Source organism: Pristis pectinata, chromosome 4 (genome assembly GCF_009764475.1).
Source record: "Pristis pectinata isolate sPriPec2 chromosome 4, sPriPec2.1.pri, whole genome shotgun sequence".
Lineage (NCBI taxonomy): Eukaryota > Metazoa > Chordata > Chondrichthyes > Rhinopristiformes > Pristidae > Pristis > Pristis pectinata.
Window position 1 is genome coordinate 93,520,826 of NC_067408.1, and position 26,166 is coordinate 93,546,991.

Below are 26,166 nucleotides of genomic sequence, written 5' to 3' on the forward strand. Positions count from 1 at the left end.
TCCTTTTTCAGTTGATGCTCAAATGCAGAGATAAGAAGTGGTATCAGTTCTGAAGACATCAAGAACAGTCAACTATGTGTTAATTCAATAATGCCATTCAGGGAAATGGATGTTGTCTCCTTCCATTGGTTGCTGGAAAGGAAATGGCTTTTCTCCTCCAAAACTCCTATTCTCAAAAATAATTTGAAAAATAACTTGACTCCTTCTGTTTCGACAAATGAAAGAACAAAAGCTTAGTATGAGGTCTCAGTCCATTGAGACTAGGATTTTATCCTCGAAGCTTATGTTTCCATTTCACCAAACTGCAATAGAGGACTCCCACTTTATTTAACTAGAGCTTTTTCCTCACTCAGAGTAGGGGAAGGCAACCCAGTAGCAACTTGTACAGATTTGAATGATAATGCTCTTATAGAAAATAGACTTACTTTAATACCTTGCATGGAAAAAATACCATCCTTATGATAAACAAAAGCATGTTATTATGGAGACTGGAGGGGATGGATTTCATTTCTAGCTTTGACAGAATACAAAGAGAAAACAAGAAAAATATTTCTATTTTTAAATCTGCATAGCAAAGCCAAAACTGGCATGTGAACTGCAACAGAAAATTGACTGTTTGATGGCTGAATGAATGAATGTTTGGATGTGCTGTTCAACAAACTGGAAACTGTTGAATACCAGATAACCTGGCAGTGAATCTTTAAATTTCATTAAAACTTCCCTTAGCTACAGATTCTGCTTTGCATTAGCATATTGCTCTGGTATGATAAAGAATATGCAGCATGATTGATGTTAACTACAATAGAGCAGAAGGTCAACCATTAGATTTGTTTCTTGATTACTCTGTTACAGGGTGTAATGGATATTTTTTTCTTTGAGAACTTGGGCAAACTGGAGTCTATCAAATTGTCAATATTTTATTCTGCAAGCATTTTTATGGCAAACAGTCATTATTCAGGTTGCAGAAGGTTATGTACTTTGAGGAGTTGGATAATTTATGTGCTAAGAGGCAAACATTCTATGGCATCCCACTCTCCTTCACCACTAACACAATCTCAGTTTACTTCACTTGGATTGGTTGGAAGAAAGACAGGAGGAAAAATTTAAATTAACTTTAAATCAGAACCTCTCTGTAGCATAACCTTGTGCATAAGTCAAGTATTGCTCATATATCTAAAATGAAACTGACATTGTTCACTCCATGGCTCCATATAAACATGTACTGATGACCAAAACATTAAGCAAAATATGGCATATTCTGGAACGTTTACAGCATTTTCTGTTTTAATCACTGATGCAAAGATGGTGATACGATAATATCAAGTTCAATTTGCATCTCTTTGCTCCCAAGGGCTTTGCTGCTTACAAGTACAAAAGTTCCACAATCAAAACTAGAATTTCACATTCGGAGTGACACATGCATGGAGTCCATCTGTTTTGCTGTCTCCAAAGTACACAGTTCAACAGAGCTCATGTTATCAGATTTACAAATAAGTACATTGTACATTCTCTCCAATATCAACATCACAGTTTTAACACTGCATTGGCATTTGATTGCAATTTACATTGCTGTCAGTTTGCTTTATAATTGGATGAACTGACTGATTGCTTGATGGTTCCTTATTTCTACCAATCCATTCACAATGTAAATCCTGTGAAGATCCCAGTTAATCTGGGCCAGGATAGCCAGAACTGAATGATCCATCACCATTTGTATGGAGTCCGATTGTCAAAATGATGTACTCTGTTGTGGATTTCTTGCCTGGTATGTGGTGATTTTTTTTTAAGGTGGGGCAATCTGTGCCAGTTTCATTTTAATCTCTGACATAAAAGTTAGGGTTTGTATTTGTGCCTTGTGTTAAATGTTACAGTGTCTTGATCTTTTGGAACACTTATACTGCAGATTTACTTTAGATGTATTTTTCCCCCAAATGTTGAGAAGATGGTGGTTAATATGTTTCAATTGAAATCATGTATTACAATACTTGACCCTTTAATTTTATACACGGATATTGCAGAGAAATGCTTTCAACTCTAATGATTATGCAGGATTAAATGAAGCTAACTTTTCCCCCGATCCCATTCTCACCAGGACATCATCAGAACACTAAAAATTCCCTCATTTATTGCCACTGCACCAACGATCTTGCCCAGTTCAAATTAGCCTTTATATAGACAAATTAATGCTGGTTTCACTCTATTATCATCAAAGCATAATCAATAAAGCACCAATTATTAAAGAAAGCTGCCTATAAAGTTCTCTACCCCTTTCTAAGGCATAGACTTCTTTCTTTTCTGCCATCGATTGCTAATGACATCCACAAGTTGTGATGTCGTCAAGTCATCTCACTGACAGTAAATGAGGAAGGAAAAAAAAGCACAATTTTTAGATACCATTCAAAATATTTTACAGAACATTAACTGAAAATTGGAACAGAGAGAAAGAATTGTGTGTAAACTAGAAGCAGACAACATAAAAAATCTTGTTGAAGAATGCTTTTAACTCAAAATACATCATTTGAAATACATGAGGGAATTACAATCCATAAATTTAATTTTTTTTTAGGGATAGAAAGTAGAAATTATAGCTTGGTAAGCCACTAAAATCTCCAATCTCATGCAACAAAGCATGATATTTAGGATATTTCCTAGTGAGACTAGTCTGCATATGTAATCTTTGTCAATTCATTTAATTTCCTTTGAATACTGTTGAGAAGGCAACAAAACAGCTGAACATTTGGAGGAAGGCAGAAATAATGGCAGCAACTTTGGGATTTCCATATAAACAATGTATGTAAATGCTGAATTTGTTGTCAGTTTTGTGTCGTAATGACAGCAAATGCTATTTATTTGAGTGCTATTATAACTGCACAATCTAGTCTGAGTATATTTTGGGACATTCAAAGAATAAAGTGTTGAGAACTATGGTATTGAGGCATTATAAAGTCTACTGAGAATACTTTAATCATCTACAGTTCTAGTCTATTCAATGCTGCCCCTTAATCCAGTTTCAGTCAGAACTATCTTCCGTTCCATTCCCATTTTTATCAATCCCTTTCCAAACCATCAATAAGAGGTATAATCATTAGTTTCTCTCGTTTTATTTTATTTTCTTTCTCCCTCAAATTTCTTATATCAGGAGCTAACCATGTGGGAAATCAAGCTTCGTTAGAATAATGTGTGTATAGTATTCAAATTATAGAAATTCCCTACAATTCGAGACTTGGTTAACTATATATATATATATTATATATATATATATATATATATATATATATATATTCCTGATTTAGGAAAAATACAGAACATATTGCAAACTATGAAAAGGTTTGCGCTGTTCTGTGGGCATTAGGTTCAAATTTTATCATAGGTGTTGATTCCTTTTACTTGCTAAATTTTCATGTTCAAAGTCCCATTTCCCCATAGAGCAGTCTTCATGTAGATGAACAATTTTAGCTGGACTGTGGGTTAATCATATTGCCACTCTACGATATCCCTGTCACATTTTTTGTGGAAAGTCAACAGCTGCAAAATGTTCGATTTTGCACTGTAACTGAGAAAATTCCCATTGCTAGGTTAACCAAACCCACTTTATTTCTCTTATTTGTCATTTGCAATTATTATTAAAATAAATCTCCAGTCTGAAGATCCATAGTTTGAAAATAGGCAAAATTCAAATGCTTGTGTTTTCAGGACTGACACCAGAGTGAGATGCTGTGGGCTACCATACTCCACATATTTGGGTAAATGTAATAGATATTTGTAAATTTTTGGAATTACACATGTATAACGTTTACAGGCTACATCTGATATACAAAAATACCACCTTTAAAGATTGATATTGATTGGTAATTAAAATTCATATGTGGAGTTCGTCAGGGTCCCAAGAATTGGACTGAAGGTCTGTATTGTTTTGATTTATTTTAAAAAATGTTCAATTGGTAGGATGGTCAACTAACTTCAAATCATTCTACCATTAGTTCTATTATATTACACACTATTATCTTTTTACAAAAAGCTGCCAATTTAAATTTAATGTTTTCCATATGTTACATGTTCTCTTCAGTTCAGTGAAGATGTCCCTATATCTGTAGTTAGAAATATTGGTGCTAGATCTCATTAATTTTGCACAAATAAAGGACCATAACCTTTTGTTATTACACACTCAGGTACACCATAGAAACAATGAAAATGTCTTTCAAATCTGAATTACTCCTTTGTGCACCAAGTCATTTGATTTAGCTACTTTGGTTTTTTTTGGTAGATTTTCATTTCCTAAACAGAATTCATTATTTCTTTTACAAGACAGATACAAATGCCTTTTTGATATTTTGATGGTAATCATCTTTGTGAGACTGCATGACAACAAATCAGATGCAATTGCATCCTGCACTCTGGCTTAAAATCTCTTGGGCTCAAATCAAATGACACTCTCTGTGAAGGAATGAATAAAATCCAAACTCATCTTTGCGGTGTGCTCTCAGATAATATCACATTTTTAGGGAACCTTGAAAGCATTTCATGGCACTTTAATGGTCTGTGAAACAATTAGTTGTAGCATTTTAAATGATAATCAGCAAGAAAAGCACTTTATTATTAAGCCCATCACTGTAACATTTTTATCATGGTTATGACTACCAAAGATAGAGATAATTGCTCAGTGGTGGCAGGACTTATTGATGTTCTTTCATGCATGTGCAATCCCCATGCCAGTGAAATATGACTTCCTTGTACAAGTGAAAGAATACAATAATCGCCATCATCCATGATGTATTATGTTTATTCTCTGCAGGTAATAAATTGGTTAAGACATTTTAAGTTATCTTAGAATGCCACATTTGCATTCCAATGATTGTATTCATTTCATATATTTATTATTTCACCGATACTTTTTATCACTGTCCAGAAAAATATTGTTCATTGCTTCAGAATAAACCATTATAGCAAGGGAGAACTTCCAAAATTGTTTAACTGTCTAGTAATTTACAGTTGTGTGAAAATTGTGACAAAATTCAATATAAGCAAAACACTTCAAATTTATTTTAGTGATTATATTATGCCTTGAGTGATTCAACGATAAATAAAAAAAATCACTAAAGACGAGTTCGTTAACAAACCTCAATTGTGTTTCACTATATCACTAATAGACGTTTCAGAGTGGATATGACCATTTTCAGATTGAGTTAATTTCAACCACTAAGAAAGAAAGATCATTTTGTTTCCTTCTAAAGTAATTGATTAGTCATTCTCATGGGTTAAAGAATCATTGATGCATCTGTGTAGATGTATACAGATGTTAGTTATTGGTTGATTTCAACACACAGTGATCATTTCGATACTTCCTTTGCTAGATGCTGAATAAGTAGGGTTAATTGTGCAGGCTTTTGTGATAGCTTCAGGAAAAATCTGCCATTACTCTGCATCTGGTTCCTTATTTTTAGGCATTGAACTTCATTTCCAAATGTCTTTTTTGTTCAGGGGAATATGGTGGGTTGTTTATCATAAGCTGTCAGAGATAATGTTCGTGCTGCATGTTAATTGGCCTTATGTAGTAGCCTTCTTTTGGAGTTAGCATATGCTCATTTGATTTTGATGCTGGCCTTTCAATGTGATGCAGAACTGAGTCCAAATATTCTGTTCAGCTGTCCATTACAGGAGCTCAGTATTCCTTCAGCCACAGTTCATGGAATGGGATCAGGCACACACAGAAATAAGGGAACAGGATGTTGATAAGAACAATATGCACATTTGTGTGATGCTGTTGTCTGATTCTGACACAAAATACCAGCCATCAAGAAACAGGTCTGCAACAAAATTTGGGACAATTACCAGTGCAGTGGTAAGTTTTGTGATTACTTGGCACATTTTCAATCGCATTGTTGCCCAAATTTTAAGCACAAATGGGGCAATAAGAATTGCCATCACTATCTTTTTTTTGTCTTTTAAATCATGATACTAAGAGCAGCACTTGGATTTTGAAATTAGATCATGGGAAATGCACTAGATTGCCTTTCTTTGTAGATTTCTCTCTATTCCTTTTCATTCCCCAGCAGGTTTATCATAACATTGAGGAATTCTGAGTATATCTATACATTGCTGTTTATAGTGAAGCTGACCAGATCCCACCAATGTGTTGTGTTATTGAGTCTTCCAGTGCCCTATTCTGCTTATTGGTATGTAATTTAGTCAGCAAATGAGTGAGCAAGAACATATGTTGTGGTGCTTGAATAATTATTTGAAGTACCTTAGTACACGTAGCAACATCTAAGGCTATGGAACCTTCATTGTCTATAAGTAGTGACTCCTTGCATAGCAGCCAGATGCTAGATTGCTTTTTTAATTATTCTATTTCTTTAAGAATCCTTTGCAGTCTAAGCAGTTGTCATGTATCAATTGCTCAAGATGGTTGTCATGGAGGCTCTTTAAAGGTACCACTTGAGAAAGAATTTGATTTTATTTTACTTTAAAAATATATTGAATCGAGTCATTTTTCAGTTTAGATTGTTGCATGTATCACTTCAATGAGTGTGGACATTAAGAGACACTCACTGATGTTGCTAATGCATACAACCTCACTAGCACTTCATTGGTAATTAGTAATTACAGCATTGCTCAAAAAGAATGTGTTATTATATATATTCTGTGGACTGTTTAAATATTTATGGGCTTTGTATTAACAATAGTGTGTTAGAAACAAACACCATACTGCTTCATACCAATTGATAAGATACTGTATGTGTCTCCTTCTACTGATGCACTGAGGGAAGGAACAGTCTATCATTAACATCTTTACAAGGGGTGAATGGAAATAATAAAAATGGTGGAATAATGGTGATTCTGTGAATATTTAGCCCACAGCCTCCTTTTCTGTATACAACAATGACCAACTCTGATCAACTGTGAAAGCAGTTTTGTGTATGAATTTTGAATGGTTAGAAGAAGTAGTGGATGGAGGGAGCGGGTGGTTCAATTTTCTGCTGTCAATATCCATTCAAGATGTTTCTTATTTTTGTACCATAACTAAACAAAGTTTTATTTATTTGAGGCTTGTTCCAGAAAATACTAGTCTCACAAATGATGTTTGTAAGCTTCTCTGATGATATCACCACATGATGTTTCAGATCAAAAGAGGCTTTCTCATCCTTGTGTAAATTTGGGTAGTTATCAGTCCAGAAGCCTGCATGTACAGGGCTTGGAAATAGTGGTGCCACATTCCAAAAATAAGCATAGCAATATGAAATGCAGTTAAACACTTTTATAAATACTTAGCAGCAATTATTCATATTTTCTTTTGATAGTGATTTTCTGATTAATAATACCATGTTTACTTTTAAAAAGTTGTGTATTGTTACCAGACAAAATATTTCAAGTTAGCAATTTAAAGAATTTCTTGCCATTTTAAAAACAGCTAAAGCCAAAAAAGGGAAATAAGGTGGTCTGAAATTTTCGTATTGAAAATTACACTATCTCTTCATCATATCTGTGACTTAGCATGAATTCATATGATGTTTCTATGTATCATTTAAAGGGCAGATTTTAACCAAAGGCTGCCAGTGAAAATTGTCATAACTAACCCTGTTGCAGTTATTTGTGTTTTATCTTAAAATGCTTATTCAATGATCTGGCATTTCTGTAGGTTGTAGAATTAAAACTGTATATGGTTGTATATACAATGTTATATATGTTTGTTAGTGCATAATGTTGATGCTTTTTATTGGGATATGAGGTATTCATGGAATAAACCTCATTTATATTGGAAAAAGAGCATTGATAATTAAAATGTGGACTATAATTATCTAGATTTTCACTGGAAAACAAATCTTTTCTGCAACACATACCAGTACACCCAGCTTTAAATATAATTAACGTATTGGCCTGTTAGTATATTGAAAGACTACAAGAAATAGAAGCAGAAATGTCATCTAGTCCCTTGTGCCTGCTCTGCAATTCAGTAGGATCATGGATGATTATTATTTAGCTGACTGCCATTTTCCTACACCATCCCCATCATATCAATCACTTGGTGGCTGGGGTGGATTAAAACAAGAATAACAAACTTTTTTTTTATCTATTCTATTTGCCACTGATTTTCTTTTTTGCTCTTTTACAAGGAAAGATAAGCTTGAGAGACAGGAATCAATCAGTTACTCAACAATTTGCATATAACAGGAGTTTTAACCGAGCTTGGCAGGAAATCTGGTAGTGTTATTTCAGTGCAAGGTTACTGCAGCCTGATCAGCTAAGACGAGCTTATATGCAGTTTGTGTAAACAATGGTTTCAATAAGTATGGAAGCAGACTTGAATATCTAGTACAGTGGGCTTCTGGTTAATGCATAAACAATTCAGGTGAGTCATAAACAAATTAAACTATATTCAGTAAATTCAGCAATGTCTGAAGTGGTAACAAGGAGAAATATACCAGTCCTGAAAGATTACAGATTGCTAAAAATCCAATACTCTTGCTACCGTACTACAGGGAACAGAGAATGCATCCTTACCACATGCTACACTGGTAAATGCATGACAAAAAGTGTCCACTTTGAAACCACCAGTTGAATTGTTTTATTATATGACATTAGAACTGTAGGTTTAGAATAAATCATTAGTTTCATATGCACAATGTTTTGATCAATTTTACAAAATGATATCACCTGTTCAAAAAGTAATTGTTATTTGTTAAAGTATCTGTTGAATAATTCATCTTTTCTAAACAGTTCTGATTCAAAGCAGTAACACATACAGAAAATAACCCAAATACAGTTTGAAATTTATCTTTCATAGATTACATTAAATGTAGCAAAATTCTAAGTTTATGGATAATGTCCAGCAATAAATAACTACATTTCACTAGCATACATTTTCCTCTCAGTAAGAGTAATGTCCTTCTGTGTTACTGATATCTGTTTAAAAAAAAAATCTGACATAAATTTCAGTAATTGGATAGTTATTCCCTTCCCCCTTTTAATATAAATTATGCCAGAAGGTTATCAATTTGCTTTATAACCATACTTCCAACTTCAATATACAAGAATAGAGATCCATTCATGATATTATAACCCCAAAAATAGTGATAACCTTTGTACTTAATGAGATGAACCACAAAGTTAAGTTGTCTAACATGACTAATAGATATCTCAGCTACAAGTTTTCAAAAAGGGTCAAATCCTGCTTGTATGAAAATTACTGTCTATTTAGCTAAACCCTACAGATGTTGGATATTTGAAGTCTGTAAAAACTTAATTTATTATTTATAATAATAATTCTTGTATGAATGAGTTTTCCACTAACTTGCAGTATATAGAAAAATCCTTTTATCAAGCTGATCACTAAATATCATTAACCAATGTCAGCAATTCATTGTTGAAAATCTAACGATCTGCTTTCATTAAAAAGATATTCTAACTTAATCACCAAAACATGCTTCCATTTTCTTGAAACTATCTTAAGTAGCACCATTTATTAACTTATATTATAATTATATTATATATATATCAATCAGTATAGAATAAATTAATTAATTTACATTTTTTAATTTGTCAAGTTCTTCATGACAAGGCTAAGTCCTGAAGATTGCCCCAACTGGGACCAAACTTTACTTTGACAGAGAGTTTTACCAGCAGTTTCATGGCATTTTCCATTTCATTTTTCATTATCTGAGCAACCTGAGGAGCAGAAAAATGAGGGAGGGTAAGATGAACAGTAACTCAATGTAATCAGCAATCATCTAATTCACATCGGAAAGCTTAAAGGGCAAAGGCTGGTTTGTTGATCTCTACTGAAATACAGAAATGCAACAGAGCAACACAGATTATCCCTTCATAGATTGCAGCAGCTGTGCTGCAGCATAGTCCAATTAATCTCATCTGATTCAGCCCAACTGGTGCTTCAATGTCATACTGTTTTTCCCTTGCAACAAATCCAGAGCTCCCTGCATAATGAGAGAGAGAGAGAGAGATGATAAAGCAAATAAACCCATGTATGGCAAATGTCCAGTTCTAAATACTATATAGAACCAGGCTGATTACAAAAGAGGAAGTGAAAATAAAACAAGAAAATATAAGAGAGTTCAAAAGTAGGCATATAAATAGTAAAAGGATAGTACGCAGCGTAGGGCCTATTAAGAACAAAAAAAAAGTTGCACATGGCTACTGAGGGCATTGTTAAGGTACAAAAGAATACTTTGCCTCTCTCTTCACCAAGGATATGGGTCTTCCAAAGCAAGAGGAGATAGTTGAAACACTGGATCCATTATAAACTAATAGCATGCATGTTACATAATTTGGCTGAACTTTTGGTAACTCAACAGGACTGAATGGCATGCTTCTTCAGAGATAAAAAGACGGATAGGAGGAAATCACAAGGGCATTGACCATAATTTTTCAATGTTCTGTAGATACAGATGTGGTGCCAAAGCTTTAGAGTCGATTATAATACTCATTTGTTCAAAAAAGGGAGTAAGAGTAAGTCTAGCAGCTATAGGCCAGTCAGTACAGATGTATTAAGGACAAATCACATCTGACCAATGTGACGTACATGAACTTCCAGAAGGCTTTTGATAAGGTGCTTCATAACAGGTTTATTAACAAAATCAAACCTCATGGCTTAAATGGGGCATGTGACACAAATTATGTTGGCCAAGTAACAGATGGAGAGTCATAGTGAATGGTTTCTTGGATTGGAGAAAAGTGACTAGAGGTCACCATTGGAATGGTGTTGGGGCCATTATTTTGTTTTTTGACCTACACTGATGCCCTGGACTTGGGGGTCATACAAGCACAATTACTAAATTTGCAAATAACACAAAACTTGGCGGTGTAGTGAAGAGGATAATAAATGATTGCAGCAGGATATAAACAAGCTGGTGGAATGGGAAGCTGCACCGATATAGTTTACTGTGGAGAGAGAGGATATGATGCATTTTGGTAGAAAGAATGAGGAGGTACATCATTGAATAAAAAGGACGCTGCTTTAAAAGGGGTGCAGGAGCAGAGGGATTGGGAGTATGTTTGCACAAAGTGGAACAGCAGGTTGAGAAAGCAGTTAATAAGGCATGATTTGGGGCTTTATCAACACGGGTAATAAAAACAGGGAAGTTGTGCTGAACTCAAAGGGTTTTGACCTGGAGAAGCTGGGGCTATTTACTTTAGATTAGAAAAGGCTGAGGGGAGACATGACATAAATGGATAAAATAACGAGGGGTCTGGAGAATGGAACTCTTCCCAGTGATGGAATGGTAGAGGACTATAGGTCAGAGACATAAAGAGGGAAGAGAATTTTCCTTGGGTAGCATGAATCTGGAAAGGCACTGCCTGCAGATGTGTTGGAGACAGGTTCCATTATGGCCTTTAGAGGGAATTGGATAAATATATAGTGAAGAAAAAAAACAAAGGGTATGGAGAAAGGGCTCGGAGGTGGAACAAGTTAAAATAGATAGGATTACATTCAGCATCACCTTTTTCTGAACTAATCAAGTCAATTTTATTCCTTAAGTTATCATTAAACTGCAGACATTTTGGTAAAGAAAATTTGTAGGATTATATCAATCTCATATCCATTAATTATGATTTTGGTGTCTAATTCCTCCTTTAATATTGTGATTATGTGCAGAAATGCATATAACTCTTGTGTGAAAATAATCCTGCCACCATTCCTAGTAATCAGTCTTAAATGTATCCCCTTATTTAACTATTTACTAATTAGGAATTGGAATTGGTTTATTATAGTCACATGCATTGAGGTACAGTGAAAAGCTCATCTTGCATACTGTTCATACGGATCAATTCATTACACAGTACACTAAGGTAGTACAAAGTAAAACAATAACAGAATGCAGAATAAAGTGTCACAGCTACACTGCAGGTGGACAATAAGGTGCAAGGTCATAACAAGGTAGATTGTGAGGTCTAGAGTCCATTTTATTGTACTAGGGAATCATTCAATAGTCTTATAACAGCTGGATAGAAGCTGTCCTTGAGCCTAATGAGGGAGGGAAGAAGAGAGAATGCCCAGGTGGGTGGGGTCATTGATTATGCTGGCTGCTTTACCAAAGCAGCGAGAAGTATAGACAGAGTCCATGGAGGGGAGGCTGGTTTCCATGATGGGCTGAGTTGTGTCCACAGCTTACTATGGCAACTGCTCTGCAGTTTCTTGCAGTCACAGGCAGAGCAATTGCCATACCAAGCTGTGGTGCATTAATTGAGCATTTCTATTGGATCTATCCTTAAGCCTTTTGCAATTTTTTTTTGTAAATATAACTAAATCCATTTATTCCTGGTCCTCAGTGATTTTGCAATCCATATAGCTTCTATAATGAGATGTGCAAAACCTTGCACAGCCTCACTAATGAGTTAGCAAATCCATCATAGCATTTTGTTTCTGCAATCATGGCAGAATTTAGAATCCCAGTGGCTTGTTTCCAAGTTTCACATTTGTATTTTGAGTGTGAAGCAAGTACTTATGGGAATAATGACAAATTCTTTACAATCCCACCTGTATTACATCATTCTCTGCAACTTCATAAAGGAGTTCGTCATGCATCTGCAAGATGAAAAAACCTCCGCTTTCTGGTTGTAACATTTCTCGCTGTTTCTTCTTTTCAGTGATACCTACATACAGATGTAAATGTCACTTATTCACAAACTATGAAGCCATTCAACTCAATTTGATTTCTCATTTTCTCAACATGGTATCATCAAATAAAATGACAATATAAGAAAATAATCAAATTCATTCTTTTACACTAAATTCAATATGATTTTTATGGGATAACTTCCACAGAAAATCTCTTTTCCCACAGTATTATGCCATGAAATGATGGCAAGAACTGGAGCTGTTGTGAATGGTACATAGGTGTTCAATGCATCACTGGTGCAACAATTTGTTTTATATCGGACAAGGGAATACAAATGAATAGACAAATGCTTAAATACAACCACATGGACAAGACAATTTTCAGGCTGCCTAAACATCAGGGATTATTTTGAATAAGGGAAAGGAAGTATTATATTGCTCCATTATAATTGCTTGGAAGATAGTGCTGCTGGTCATGCTTCTCCTATGGAATACTAATAGTGAGTGAAATGAGGAAGCATTAATCCCTTAGATAACAGGTGCAGTGCAAATTAAAGAACCATTTAAAAATATTTTTATCCAACCCATATAAACTCATTCTTGCCAAAGAGTCATTGTAGTAGTGAGCTATGTTCCCTTACTACTCATATGAGTTTATATGATTCACCTCAGCTAAACTGATGCAAAAACCAGGCTTGAGCAGGGTTTTTTCCCCCACCTATCCCAACTGCTTTTGCAGCTGGAATTTGTGTTTCATTCAGAATTATGAATCCATGGCTCAGGCTAGTCAGTCCAGGGAAAAACAACACATAATTGTAGCTTACAAGAACTGAGTTTGATAAAACCATTAAACTGGCAATTAAGCACAGTACATCTAGAAAAGGCAATAAGTGTATATGATAAAATAATGAATTTCACTTGTTTCTTATTCCAGAATTGTAGGCAATTTTTCTTCCCATAAATTGCAGTCCCACCTCGGATTGATTACTAAACTATAAAGAATTCCGTTACCCTCAGAAACCAAACATATTACGTGAATGTGTTATATTGATTTGAAAGCCATCAGGATCCTCCAACAAGTACATCTCTAATTTAGTTCAGTGGCAGATTAGGCACAGAGGTCAAAGAAAAGTCCATAGATTGTTCACTGCTCCTATGAGAAGTGGTAAAAAGACAATTTGGCTCTCACCCAGTCTTCGGTCTCCATGAACCTTACACATCCAGTGACCATGTGATTTGGCAACAGAGGGGAAGGTTTCCTCTAATCGTTTCTGAATATTAACAGTAGCTATTTTTACCAGATCAGCTGCTGATCCTTGTACAGTGGTGTTCACTGCTTGTCGCTGAGCCTGTTGGGATACAGTAATCAAAATAAGAATTTGCAAGGGTACATAATTGTGTCTAAACGGCAAGCTCACATACAAGCTTATTTTTGAAAGGGCATTGGGGTGTATAAGACAGATGCTCTATTCGAGAAAATATTCTTGTAACATACAAAACAACTCTAAATAAACAGCTTGGCTTTAAAGTTAAGCAAGTGTGTTAGTTTTAATTATTAAATACTGTATACTCACATTTGGAATTTGTTTTGCAAATAATATCTTAATTTCAGTTTATGGATATCACAATCTCTGTCAGTTTCAGTGGGAGCTTCTTGAACACATCTGCAGTTTTAGTTATCAACTGTAGATCTATACAAGGTTGTGGTTTATCTAGGCAACCCAATTAATTTTTATTAAACTCTGAGAAAGTATGCTTGAATAGTATTTCAGCGTGTGGGATGATTATTAAGTTTACGTGGCTAAAGCCACACTTGCCCGTAGCTCAATACTGATGACCAACTGCACGAGCTGATTGGAGCAATTACATTCAGCATTCAATTAGTTATCATTGAAGCCTTTTATCATTTGTGGAAAATGTTTAAGTCTGTTTACTCACAACATATCTTAAGTTTTTCAATAATGCTTAGGGAGTCCAACATAGCCCTTGAACACTTTGTAAGCAAGGTCAGACACTACATTGGAGACAAGAGACTGCAACAGATGCTGGAATCTGGAGCAACACACAAGGCACTGGAGGATCTCAGCAGGCCAGGCAGCATCTATGGAGGGAAATGGACAGTCGACATTTCGGGTCAAGACCCTTCATCTGGACTGCCATCCTATTCACTACATTGATTAAGGTTGATGCAAGATTGTCTACTAATCCAACGTAATCATCATTCTTCCAAATTTTTAGATTTGTCATTAAGTCTGAATTTACACAGCTAGTTTAGACCAAACTTGCAATACAAATGCGTTAAAGGTTAGCTTTTGTCATGTTCATGCAATTCCTAAGCAATAAAATCAAATTTGTTCCTTTGTTTTATAGGTGTTGTCATACAGACCACAGATATTGGCAACAGGCTTTTTTTTTCATAGTTCAAATAGTTACAGAACACTTTAAGGAAAGGTCCTTGCCAAAACATATCAAGAATAAGCACAAATAACTTTCAATTTGCAAATCCTGTTTTGAGAATAAGTTTCTGGGAAGGATGGTGCAAATATTACTACAGCTGGACTCCAATTTGCTGAACAAAAATGTTTAAAAAGACTTTGGCCGTAACAGATGCTGAAGAGATAGGGAGCCATTCAATTACTGGGCACTAGCAAATAGTGTTGTGCAATGAACACGATTTCATTGGGGAGCTTAAGGTAAAGGAACCCTTAGGAGGCAGTGATCATAATGAGATAGAATTCACCCTGCAATTTAAGAGGGAGAAGCTAAAATCAGATGTATTAGTATTACAGCTGAATAAAAGTAACTACAGAGGCATGAGAGAGGAGCTAGCCAAAGTTGATTGGAAAGCGATCCTAACAGGGATGACGATAGAGCAGCAATGGCAGGAGTTTCTGGGAGTAATTTGGAAGATGCAGGATCAGTTCATCCCAAAGCAGCAGCAGCATTCTAAAAAGGAGGATGAGGCAACAGTGGCTGACAAGGGAAGTCCAAGACAGCCTAAAAGCAAAAGAGAGGGTATACAATATTGCAAAAACTAGTGGGAAGCTAGAGAATTCGGAAGCTTTTAAAAACCAACAGAAGGCAACCAAAAAAACAAGGGAGAGAAGTTGAAATATGAAGTTAAGTTAGCCAATAATATAAAAGAGGTTACCAAAGTTTTTTCAGATATATAAAGAATAAAAGAGGCAAGAGTGGACATCATGACACTAGAGAGGTAGTAATGGGGAACAAAGAAATGGATGAACTGAATAAGTATTTTATGTCAGTCTTCACTGTGGAAGACACCAGCAACATGCCAGAAATTCAAGAGAGTCAGTCGCTTTTACTACACTCACTTCTGCCCTAAGGAGAAGGTGCTTGGGAAGCTGAGAGGTCTGAAGGCAGATAAGTCACCTGGACTGGATGGACTACACCCAGGGTTCTGAAAGAGGTAGCTGAAGAGATTGTGGAGGCATTAGTAGTGATCTTTCAAGAATCACTAGACAGGAATGGTTCCGGAGGACTGGAACATCGCACATGTCATTCCACACTTTAAGAAGGGAGGGAGGCAAAAGACAGGAAATTATAGGCCAGTTAGCCTGACTTCAGTGGTTGATAAGATGTTAGAGCCTATTCTTAAGGATGAGGTTTCTGAGTACTTGGAAACACATGATAAAATAGGCTGAAGTCAGCCTGGTTTCCTTAAAGGGAAATCTTGCCTGATAAATCTGCTGGAATTCTTTGAGGAAGCAACAGGCAGGATGGACAAAGGAGAGTCAGTGAATGTTGTTTACTTGAATTTTCAGAAGGCCTCTAACAAGGTGCCACGCATGAGGCTGCTAAACAAGCTAGGAGCCCATGGTATTACAGGAAAGGTACTAGCGTGGACAGAAGATTGACTGACTGGCAGAAGGCAAAGAGTGGGAATAAAGGGGGCCTGTTCTGGTTGGCTGCCAGTGACTTGTGGTGTTCCGCAGGGGTCGGTGTTGGGTCCGCTACTCATCGTGTTATATGTTAATGATCTGGATGACAGAATTGATGGCTTTGTGGCCAAATTTGCGGATGATACAAAGATAGGTGGAGGGTCAGGTAGTGTTAAGGAGGCAGGGTGTCTTCAGCAGGACTTGAACAGGTTGGGAGAATGGGCAAAGAAGTGGCAGATAAGATAAGGTACCTTTATTAGTCACGTGTACATTGAAACACAGTGAAATGCGTCTTTTTTGCTTAGTGTTTTGGGGGCAGCCTGCTTCCGGCACCAACATAGCATGCCCACAACTTCCTAACCTGTATGTCTTTTGGAATGTGGGATGGAATGCAGCACAGGGAAGTATATGGTCATGCACTTTGGTCGAAGGAATAAAGGAGTAGAATATTTTCTAAACGGGGAGCAAATTCGGAAATCAGAGGTGCAAAGGGACTTGGGAGTCCTAGTGCAGGATTCCCTAAAGGTTAACTTGCAGGTTGAATCGGTAATAAGGAAGGTAAATGCAATGTTAGCATTCATTTCGCGAGGACTAGAATATAAAAGGATGTAATGCTGAGGCTTTATAAGGCGTTGGTCAGACCACATTTGGAGTATTATGAGCCATTTGGGCATTGGAGAGGGTCCAGAGGAGGTTGACAAGAATGATCCTGGGAATGAAAGGATTAACATTTGAGAAGCATTTGATGGCTCTGGGCCTGTACTTGCTGGAGTTTAGAAGGATAAGGGAGGATTTTGTTAAAATCTATCGAATGTTGAAAGGCCTGGAATAGAGTGGACATGGAGAGGATGGTTCCAGTCGTGGGAGAGTCTAAGATCAGAGGGCACAGCCTCAGAATAGAAGGACGTTCCTTTAGAACAGAGATGAAGAGGAATTTCTTTAGCCAGAGGGTGGTGAATCTGTGGAATTCATTGCCACAGACAGCTGTGGAGGCCAAGTCATTGGGTATATTTAAAGCAGAGGTTGATAGGTTTTTGATTAGTAAGGGCATCAAAGGTTATGGGGAGAAGGCAGAAGAATGAGGAAAAATTAACCAGCCATGATCAAATGGCCTGATTCTGCTCATGTCTTATGACAGTGTCAGCACCACAGCAGTAACATCCATAACTGGAGGTAGTTTGTAGAAATTAAGTCTCCATTGAACAAGGTCTACCCATACGATTATGCAGTCAGAGTCAGTAAACTAAAATACATACGTGAGCTTTAACATGAGGATTGTGATCCTTTATTGCTGGAAGGTACCGTTTCCTGCCAAGAATTGTTTGAACAAATCCATTTTCCTGACAACTTTTTACTGTTTCCCGTAGAAATGCCTGAATCCCTACAGAAAAATGGTTAATTTGAAAAATGTTAACTCTTTAAAAAAAAAGTTCTTTTTTAAATTAAGAGATAGAACCTGCATATTCTCATAATTTATGGCGTATAATAGCACTGTGGTTTTAAATTCCAGAAGCCTGCTGGAATAATGATCTGGGGACATGCAAATTTAAATTTCTCAGCTGCAGCATTTAATTAAATAGATCAGAAATAAAAAGCTACATTAGTAATGGTGACAATCAAACTACTGGTATGTCACACAAATCCACTCAATTTATCAATGTCATTTCAGGAAACAAATGTGCCATTCAGCAATCCACATAGCCTTGGTGGTTCACTCAACTTCCTTCTAAAATGGCTCAGCAACCTGTGTGTCTCAAGGCAAGCAGGCAATGAATCCTAACCACGTCAATGACATCTACATCGCAAGATTGAATAAGAGCAGGTTGTCACAATAACCCCTCAACTTCATGTTGCTTTAACATGTTAAGAAGGTTTCCTTCCTTATTCTTTTCAAAGCCATGGATTCTAAAAACATCGAGGCTTGAAGTTGTGGGTGTTTACTTGTATCAGAAATCCAAGAAGCTAAAGCAATGATGAAACCTCTCTCTCACAGTGATTGGTTTCTTCCCACTGCTCTGAGAATTAGCAGAGATTCCTTTACCTCTGTAGCGAGACTTGAATGTTTCTAGGTAGCGACTTGCTTCATTCTCATCCAGGCCCATTTGCTCACCGAGAGACTTGGCTCCAATCCCATAAATTATACCATAACAGATCTAAAGGAGAAAGGATACTAACACATTAGAGGTCAAAGAGCAATTATAAGACAATACACAAGATTACATGAGTATTAATTACTTGATACCAACAGAAACTCATTGCTTATAAATCATTGAGTCTACAAGCTAGTAATTAGTTTTAATAAAAAGTAGTTATTAATCACACAATAGTAAGGCATGGGAGGAGGATATGCAGCCCACTGGGTGCATGTCGGCTCTTTCAAAGAGCAATCCTTTTAGTTAGATAGATGCCAAGAGACTGCATTCTCAAGCAGCAGAATCCAGACACAAGAGACTGCAGATGTAGAATCCAGAGGGCATAGTCTCAGTAAAAGGTCAGACATTTAGGACTAAGCTAAGGAGAAATTTCATTGTTCAGAGGATTGTAAATCTTTAGAACTTCTCATTCATTGAGTACATTCAAGATTGAGAATGCTGGATTTGTAGGCACCAGAAAAATCAGATGCAATGGGTAGGTGAGGCATAACAGCAGACCTGATGACAAGATCACCCACAATGATGGGATGACTGAACATGTTTCGGTGGATGTTTTACTCCCGCTTCTATTTATGTTGCGACTATGTGACCACATCACTTTGTGTCCTGCTCATGTTATGTTGCATTGTAACCATCAGGTTGTGTTGTCCATGTCACACCACATCAGTGTGGTCATATTGCTTTGTGCCCTGTGCATGTAGCCATGCCACAATGTCCATTTTATGGTGTTCACTTCATGTTGTATTCTGGTATTAGGGTATTCTTTTGTTATGTCCCACACACCCAATCTTTTCCAAATCCATGACATCTTTTTCTCTTTCACATATTTATCCAGTTTCCTTGTCACTCATTGAAAGAGTCAATCATAGAAAATGATAAAGGTCCTTTAGGCCACCAAGTCAGCATCAACCATCAGGCACCTGTTCACACTAATCCCTCCACATTCGCATCAACTTCCCCCAAATTCTATTACTCACCCACACACTAGGGGCAGTTTACAGTAGCCAATTAAACTGTCAAGCTTCTGGAATGTGGGAGGAAACTGGAGCACTCAGAGGGAACCCACATGGTCACAGGGGGTACATGCAAATTCCACATAAGACTACACCAAAGATCTGGATTAAACCTGATCACTGGAGCCGTGATGCAGCAGCTCTACCAGCTACCTCTCTACTTACTACCCATAATTTAATCATACAACTACATAAACTCATCTCAATATACTGCTTTGCTATATAACTGAACAATACATTAACTGACTTTTAATCATAGAATATTTGGCAAGTGTTTGTGGTTTATATAAACAAAAGTCAAAGATATTCATTAAAACAGTAGGTTTGAATTTCAGAAAAAAAGTACCGATTTATATGTTCCACTAGTATCAATGTGAATATCTTGGTTTGATAAAAGGGGAAAGAACAATACACAGTATTGCCATGCAATACAAACTGGAAAAAAAAGTCAATACTTTTGCTCAGAGGGATAGGCCTTACTCAAAATAGTTCAAATTTTCATTTTTCATAGAAAATTTACACTATTGCTTTCAGTTGGAAGCAAAATTATTCATGTTACCTACATCATATTGTGAAAGTACACTAGTGATATCTTGACTTTCAACTGACCTGCTTGGCCTGTTGTCGCAATTCGTCACTTACTGCTGCTGGCTCCACCATTTTCCATTCTGCAGCAATGCTCTTAAACACATCTTCCCCACTGTTTAGGATCTGAATAAGGCTGTTATCCTTGGCAAGATGAGCCAGAATTCGTAGCTCCAGCTGAGAGTAATCTGCTGCCAAAATCAGGCCACCTTCAAGGAAAAGTGAATTATTTAGTGTTAGTTTCTTAATCCACAACCCATTCATGATATGCAGACGTTGTTTGATAATAACTTTGTGAAACAGTTCATTTAAAGATACAGAGGCACAAGACCCAGTCATCATTATTAAGCAGCAGCAGCAGCTTATGCCCATCTAATCCACTAATTGAAGAAAGCAAGTTTCAGCAACAGGAAGCTAAGTAGATGTGTCAGTTTAACAATGAGTGCAAAAACAGCCTGGGATAAACATAAATCTGCTACGAATGATCAAACTTCATTTCATTGTGGGTTTGTACCTATGGAAGTGCAGTCAGTTTTTGTTCCTGGTCATTTGCTAGGGATTTTGAAGTAATCCCATTAATAACAATTTTACTTCTATAAAAAGAGAATCCAAATTACCTGAGAAGGGTATAAAAGCATGCCTTATACTGACAGCAAATGGCAGGCCTTTATCGGTCTTTCCATCACCCATTGTGGCCTTTCCAGATAATGGTATTATGCTGTGGCCTTGCCTTCTCCTAAAACATAAATATATGAAGTTAAATTTAAAAGCATTGCAACACTCTTCCTCTATCGTATTAGTGCTAATTATTGTACAATGCCACTATGTGTTAAATAAACCACAGAAAAAACAGAGGAGTTACAAATGCAAGGCTGATTACAAAGCAAGACATGCTCTATCAAAAAAGCTTGTATTTACAACTTACATGCCGATGAGTTGCAGGTGCTTTAGACCACACAGATCAGGTTGCCTAATAAAGACTGTAATGTAGCTGACAATAATATGGAATAAGAACTTGCAAATTTTACTTCAATTTTAGAACTTTTTAATGATTGATACAAGGGAAAATCACAGAAACATAATTAACATTATACCAGTTGTTATGTACAAAACATTTCGCTAAACATCCTTCAAACTCTCACATGGTCCATTTAGTAACCAAATGGCTCTACCTAAACATTTATTTTTCACCAGCATTTCAAAGTGAAAATAAATGGAGATCACAAAGTCACAACTGAAAAATAACTTTCCTCACATCAGGTGAGATTTACAAGGTTTTACTTGAAGTATTACCTGGATCGTGTAAGTACAATGTTGCTTGTTCCTTGGAAGGGGGGACTCTCTCTGATCACTGATGGCATTTCAATTTCAAAATCCTTTGGTATGTTCTGCAGATTTGGCTCAGTGAAACTGATTCGACCTTTTTAAAATAATAGGGTTATAATAAAGGCAACTAAATGCTGGCTCAGCCTGTGAAGCCCACATCCCTTGAATTAATAGAAATGAATAAATATGCATTTGCAGAGCATGCATTCACAATAGCAAATTATGTATCAGAAGGAAAAACTTAATATAAATTATTAGGTCATAAATCTCACACAAGGTAATATTTTGCTATTCTTCTCCTATTCCTTACTAAAAATGGCAAAGGCAGTGTGTACAATGCCATCAGAGAATGGAATGAAATCCCACATGGTAACATTTCACATCTTACAAACTTTGTAAACCCTACTTTAAAGAATTAAAGTTCTACTAAGGTTCTCCAAAACTCCCGAAGGTTATACTAGCCTTATTGCTTCCCATATTATGGCCCAAACAAAAACAGTTTCTGTACCTCAAGCCCTGGCAACATCCTTGTAAACCTTTTCTGCACTCTTTCCAGTTTAATAACATCTTTCCTACAGCAGGGTGACCAAAACTGAATGCAATATTCCAAGTGTGGTCTCACCAACGGCCTGTACAACTGCACCATGACCTCCCAACTTTTATACTCACTGCCCTGAAGGCCAGAGTACCGAAAGCCTTCTTCACCATCCTGTCTATCTGTGACTCCACTTTCAGTGAACCATGTACTTGTACTCCAAGGTCCCTCCGCTCCACAACACTCCCTGGGACCCTGCCATTCACTGTGAAATTCCTACCTGAATTTGACTTTCCAAAATACAACACCTTGCACTTATCTGAATTAAACTCCATTTCCTCAGCCCACTTACTCAACTGATCAAGATCCCCCTGTAATTTTTGATAACCTTCTTCATTGTCCCCTATCCCACCATCACACTCTGCTTTCTACCAACAAGCCAATTGTGTATCCAATTTGCCAGCTCTCCCTAGATTCCATATGATCCAACCTTCCAGAACAGCCTACCATATGGAACATTATTAAAAGCCTTACTGAAGTACATATAAACCACGTCTACCACCCTGCCCTCATCAACTTTCTTGGTCACCTCATCAAAAAACTCAATCATGTTCGTAAGACACAACCTCCCACGCATAAAGCCATGCAAATTACCCCAATCGACTCGTCTTTCCAGATGTATGCGCATCTTATCCCTCAGAATCCTCTTCAGTAACTTACCTACCACAGATGTTAGACTTACTGGTCTATAATTCCCAGGTTTTTCTTTGCCGTCCTTCTTAAATAAAGGCACAACATTCGTTACCTTCCAGTCTACCTACAACTAACAATGATGCAAATATCTCAGCCAGGCCTCCCACAATTTCTTCTCTAGCCTCCTACATTGTTTTTGGATATACATGGTCAGGCCCTGGAGATTTGTCTGTCTTCATTCCTTTTTAAGACATCCAGCATCTCCTGTACTGTAACGTGGACTTTCCCCAAGACCTCCCCATTTATTTTCCTAGTTCCGAAGTCTTCATGTCTCTCCACAGTAAAAACAGAGGATAAATATTAAGGACCTTGCCCATCTCTTGTGGCTCCACACAAAGATGTCCCTATGGCCTTTGAGGGTCCTAGTTTCTCTCTAGTTACTCTTTTCCCCTTAATATACTGATAAAATCTCTTTGAATTTTCCTTAATCATCTTTGCCAAAGCTATCTCATGCCCCCTTTTTGCCCTCCTGATTTCCTTCTTGAGTACACTCCTGCATCTCTTGTACTCCTCCAGGGAATCGCTTGATCCCAGCTGTCTGTTCCTGACCCATGCTTCTTTTTTCCTGGCCAGGGCCTCAATATCCCTTGTCATCCAGGATTTCCTACTCCTATCAGCCTTGCCCTTCCCTCTAACAGGGACATGCAGACCTTGAGCTCTCACTATCTCACCATTAAAAGCCTCCCAACTTGCCTGTGGTCTCTTTGCCCACAAACAACCTACTCCAATCAACCTTTGCGAGCTCCTGTCTCCTCCCGTCAAAATTCACCTTGCCCCAGTTAAGAATGTGAACCTATGGACCAGTTCTGTCCCCTTCCATTACTATTTTAAAACTAATAGAGAAGGGTGGGTTAGGAAGTTTGCTGATGACACGAAGGTTAGTGGTGGTGTGGATAGTGTAGAAGGTTGCTGTAGATTACAACAGGACATCGATAGGATGCAGAGCTGGGCTGAGAAGTGGCAGATGGAGTTCAACCCGGAAAAGTGTGAAGTGATACACTTCGGGAGATCGAATTCGAAGGCAGAATACAAGGTTAATGGCAGGACTCTTAGTAGTGTGGAGGAACAGAGCGATCTTGGGGTCCACATCCATAGATCCCTCAAGGTTGCCGCATAGGTCGATAAGGTTGTTAAGGTGGTATATGGTGTGTTGGCCTTCATTAGTCGGGGTATTGAGTTCAAGAGCTGCGAGGTAACGTTGCACCTCTATAGAACTCTGGTTAGACCACACTCGGAGTATTGTGTTCAGTTCTGGTCACCTCATTATAGGGAGGATGTGGAGGCTTTAGAGGCAGAGGAGATTTACCAAGATGCTGCTTGAACTGGAGAGCATGTCTTATGAGGCTAGGTTGAGAGAGTTAGGGCTTTTCTCTTTGGAGAGGAGGAGGATGAGAGGTGACTTGATAGAGGTGTACAAGATGATAAGAGGCATAGATCAAGTGGACAGTCAGAGACTTTTCCCAGGGTGACAATGGCTAACACAAGGGGGCATAATTTTAAGGTGATTGGAGGAAGGTATAAGGGGGAGGTCAGGGGTAAGTTTTGTTTTTACACAGAGAGTGGTGGGTGCGTGGAACGCACTGCCGACAGAGGCTGTGGGGTCAGATACATTAGGGACATTTAAAAGACTCTCAGATAGCCACATGAATAATAGAGAAATGGGAAGAAAGGGTTAGATAGATATTAGAGCAGGATAAAACGTCGGCACAATATTGTGGGCCGAAGGGCCTGTACTGTGCTGTAGTGTTCTATGTTCTAATAGAACTATGGTCACGGGTCCCAAAGTGCTCCCCCACTGTCACCTTAGTCATCTGCCCCACTCTATTACCCAAGAGAAGGTTTGTCCTCTCCCTAGTAGGGGCCTCTATATGTTGTGTTACGGACTCAGTGAAAGTCCCTTTAAGATAGAGAGTGTGTGTGTATGTGTGTGTGGGGCGTGCTTACGTCAATAGAAGATAAAGGACGTAATGACGTTGTTGAAGAAGTTAGAAGAAGAAGAAAGAAGGAGAGAGAGAGAGAGAAGGGAGAGAGACACCAGCCTGCTTGTTTTCTCTATCGATGGATGAGAAACAATAACTGTGTTTGCTACTGAAATCCATGTATGGAAGTTGGAAGTAATGCGGTGGAGTTCACTTTGTTGCTGACCTGTAGAAGGAAACAGGTATTTGTGTGTGGACGACCACGATTCGGATGCTTTTCAGGGTGAGGAAGTCACTACTGAGTAAACACTGAAGTGTCGTTTGGGTTCCATCGTGGAACATTTGGATTTCGTATGTACTCTCTCTATGTTTTTCTACATCTACGTCTTATCTTCTGACAACGGTGGTTGTTGAAGAAGCCCTTGCTCATGTTTCACCTTATGGCTTGCGGAACTGAACTTTAAGAACCATTCCGGAACTGGGAGTTTTGGACTTTGCCACACACACACACGAAGAGTTTAGTTTTGGGGTTAACGTTCGAGGTTTAACATTTTTGAATTCTAACATACTAACATTTTTACTTTTATTTTACGTATTATCATAAGTAGTGATTAATAAAATAGTTTTTAACACTGAATCATGCTCAGTGTGTTTCTTTTGTTGTTGGTTCGTGACAGTCGCCCAAGGAAACTTTCCTGAACACACTTAACAAGTTCCACTACATCTAAGCCCTTAACAGTATGGCAGTCCCAGTCTATGTCAGGAAAGTTAAAATCCCCTTCTATGACAACCCTATTATTCTTACAACTCTGCAGAGTCTCCCTGCATATTTGTTCTTCTAATTCCTGTTGACAATTTGGGGACCTATAGTACAATCCCAACAATGCGATCATCCCCTTATTTCTCAGCTCCACCCATAGAGCCTCACTGGATAATCCTTCAGTAATTTCATTTGACTGCTGCTGCTGACATACCCCTTAATCAGCAATCCATTCCCCCTCCTCTCTTTCTTCCGCCTCTATTCCACCTAAAGCACCTGTACCCCGGAACATTAAGCTGCCAGTCCTGTTCCTCCTTTAGCCATGTTTCTGTAATGGCTATAACATCCCAGTCCCACATAGCTATCCAAGTCCTATGTTCACCCGCTTTACCCGTCAGACCTCTTGCATTGAATTAAATGCAATTTAATCCAATAGGCTTTCCTCGCTCCCTGCCATTCCTATTCAACTTGCTGTCACTGACCTCTGCATCACCTTCCAGCCTCTCATTTGCTTTCCTGATGCTTGGGATCCCACCCCACTGCCAATCTAGTTTAAACACAGCTTAGCAGCACTAGCACATCTGCCAATCAGGATATTGGTCCCCTCCAGTTCAGGTGTAACCCATCCCTCTTGTACAGGTCACTGCAG

At 37.7% G+C, this 26,166-nt stretch overlaps 2 protein-coding genes across 11 annotated transcripts in view; one reads left to right on the forward strand and one right to left on the reverse strand.

Annotated features, from left to right (window-relative positions):
* Positions 1-7,762, forward strand: part of stxbp5l (syntaxin binding protein 5L) — a 275,353-nt gene extending 267,591 nt beyond the window's left edge. For all 10 annotated transcript variants that reach the window (XM_052013888.1, XM_052013891.1, XM_052013892.1 and 7 more), the window contains one exon: positions 12-7,762. In XM_052013888.1, coding sequence (XP_051869848.1) covers positions 12-53 — 42 coding nt within the window. In that variant the 3' untranslated portion in view covers positions 54-7,762. The remainder of the gene's footprint in view (positions 1-11) is intronic.
* A 1,543-nt stretch (positions 7,763-9,305) lies between these two features.
* The window catches only part of polq (polymerase (DNA directed), theta), a 69,494-nt gene continuing 52,633 nt past the window's right edge, over positions 9,306-26,166 (reverse strand). Inside the window, exons 23-30 of the mRNA XM_052014252.1 lie at positions 21,518-21,644; positions 20,842-20,960; positions 20,249-20,433; positions 18,515-18,626; positions 17,730-17,854; positions 13,761-13,920; positions 12,491-12,606; positions 9,306-9,663 (exon numbers count right to left, since the gene is read on the reverse strand). Of these exons, the coding sequence (XP_051870212.1) occupies positions 9,547-9,663; positions 12,491-12,606; positions 13,761-13,920; positions 17,730-17,854; positions 18,515-18,626; positions 20,249-20,433; positions 20,842-20,960; positions 21,518-21,644 (1,061 nt within the window). The 3' untranslated portion in view covers positions 9,306-9,546. The remainder of the gene's footprint in view (positions 9,664-12,490; positions 12,607-13,760; positions 13,921-17,729; positions 17,855-18,514; positions 18,627-20,248; positions 20,434-20,841; positions 20,961-21,517; positions 21,645-26,166) is intronic.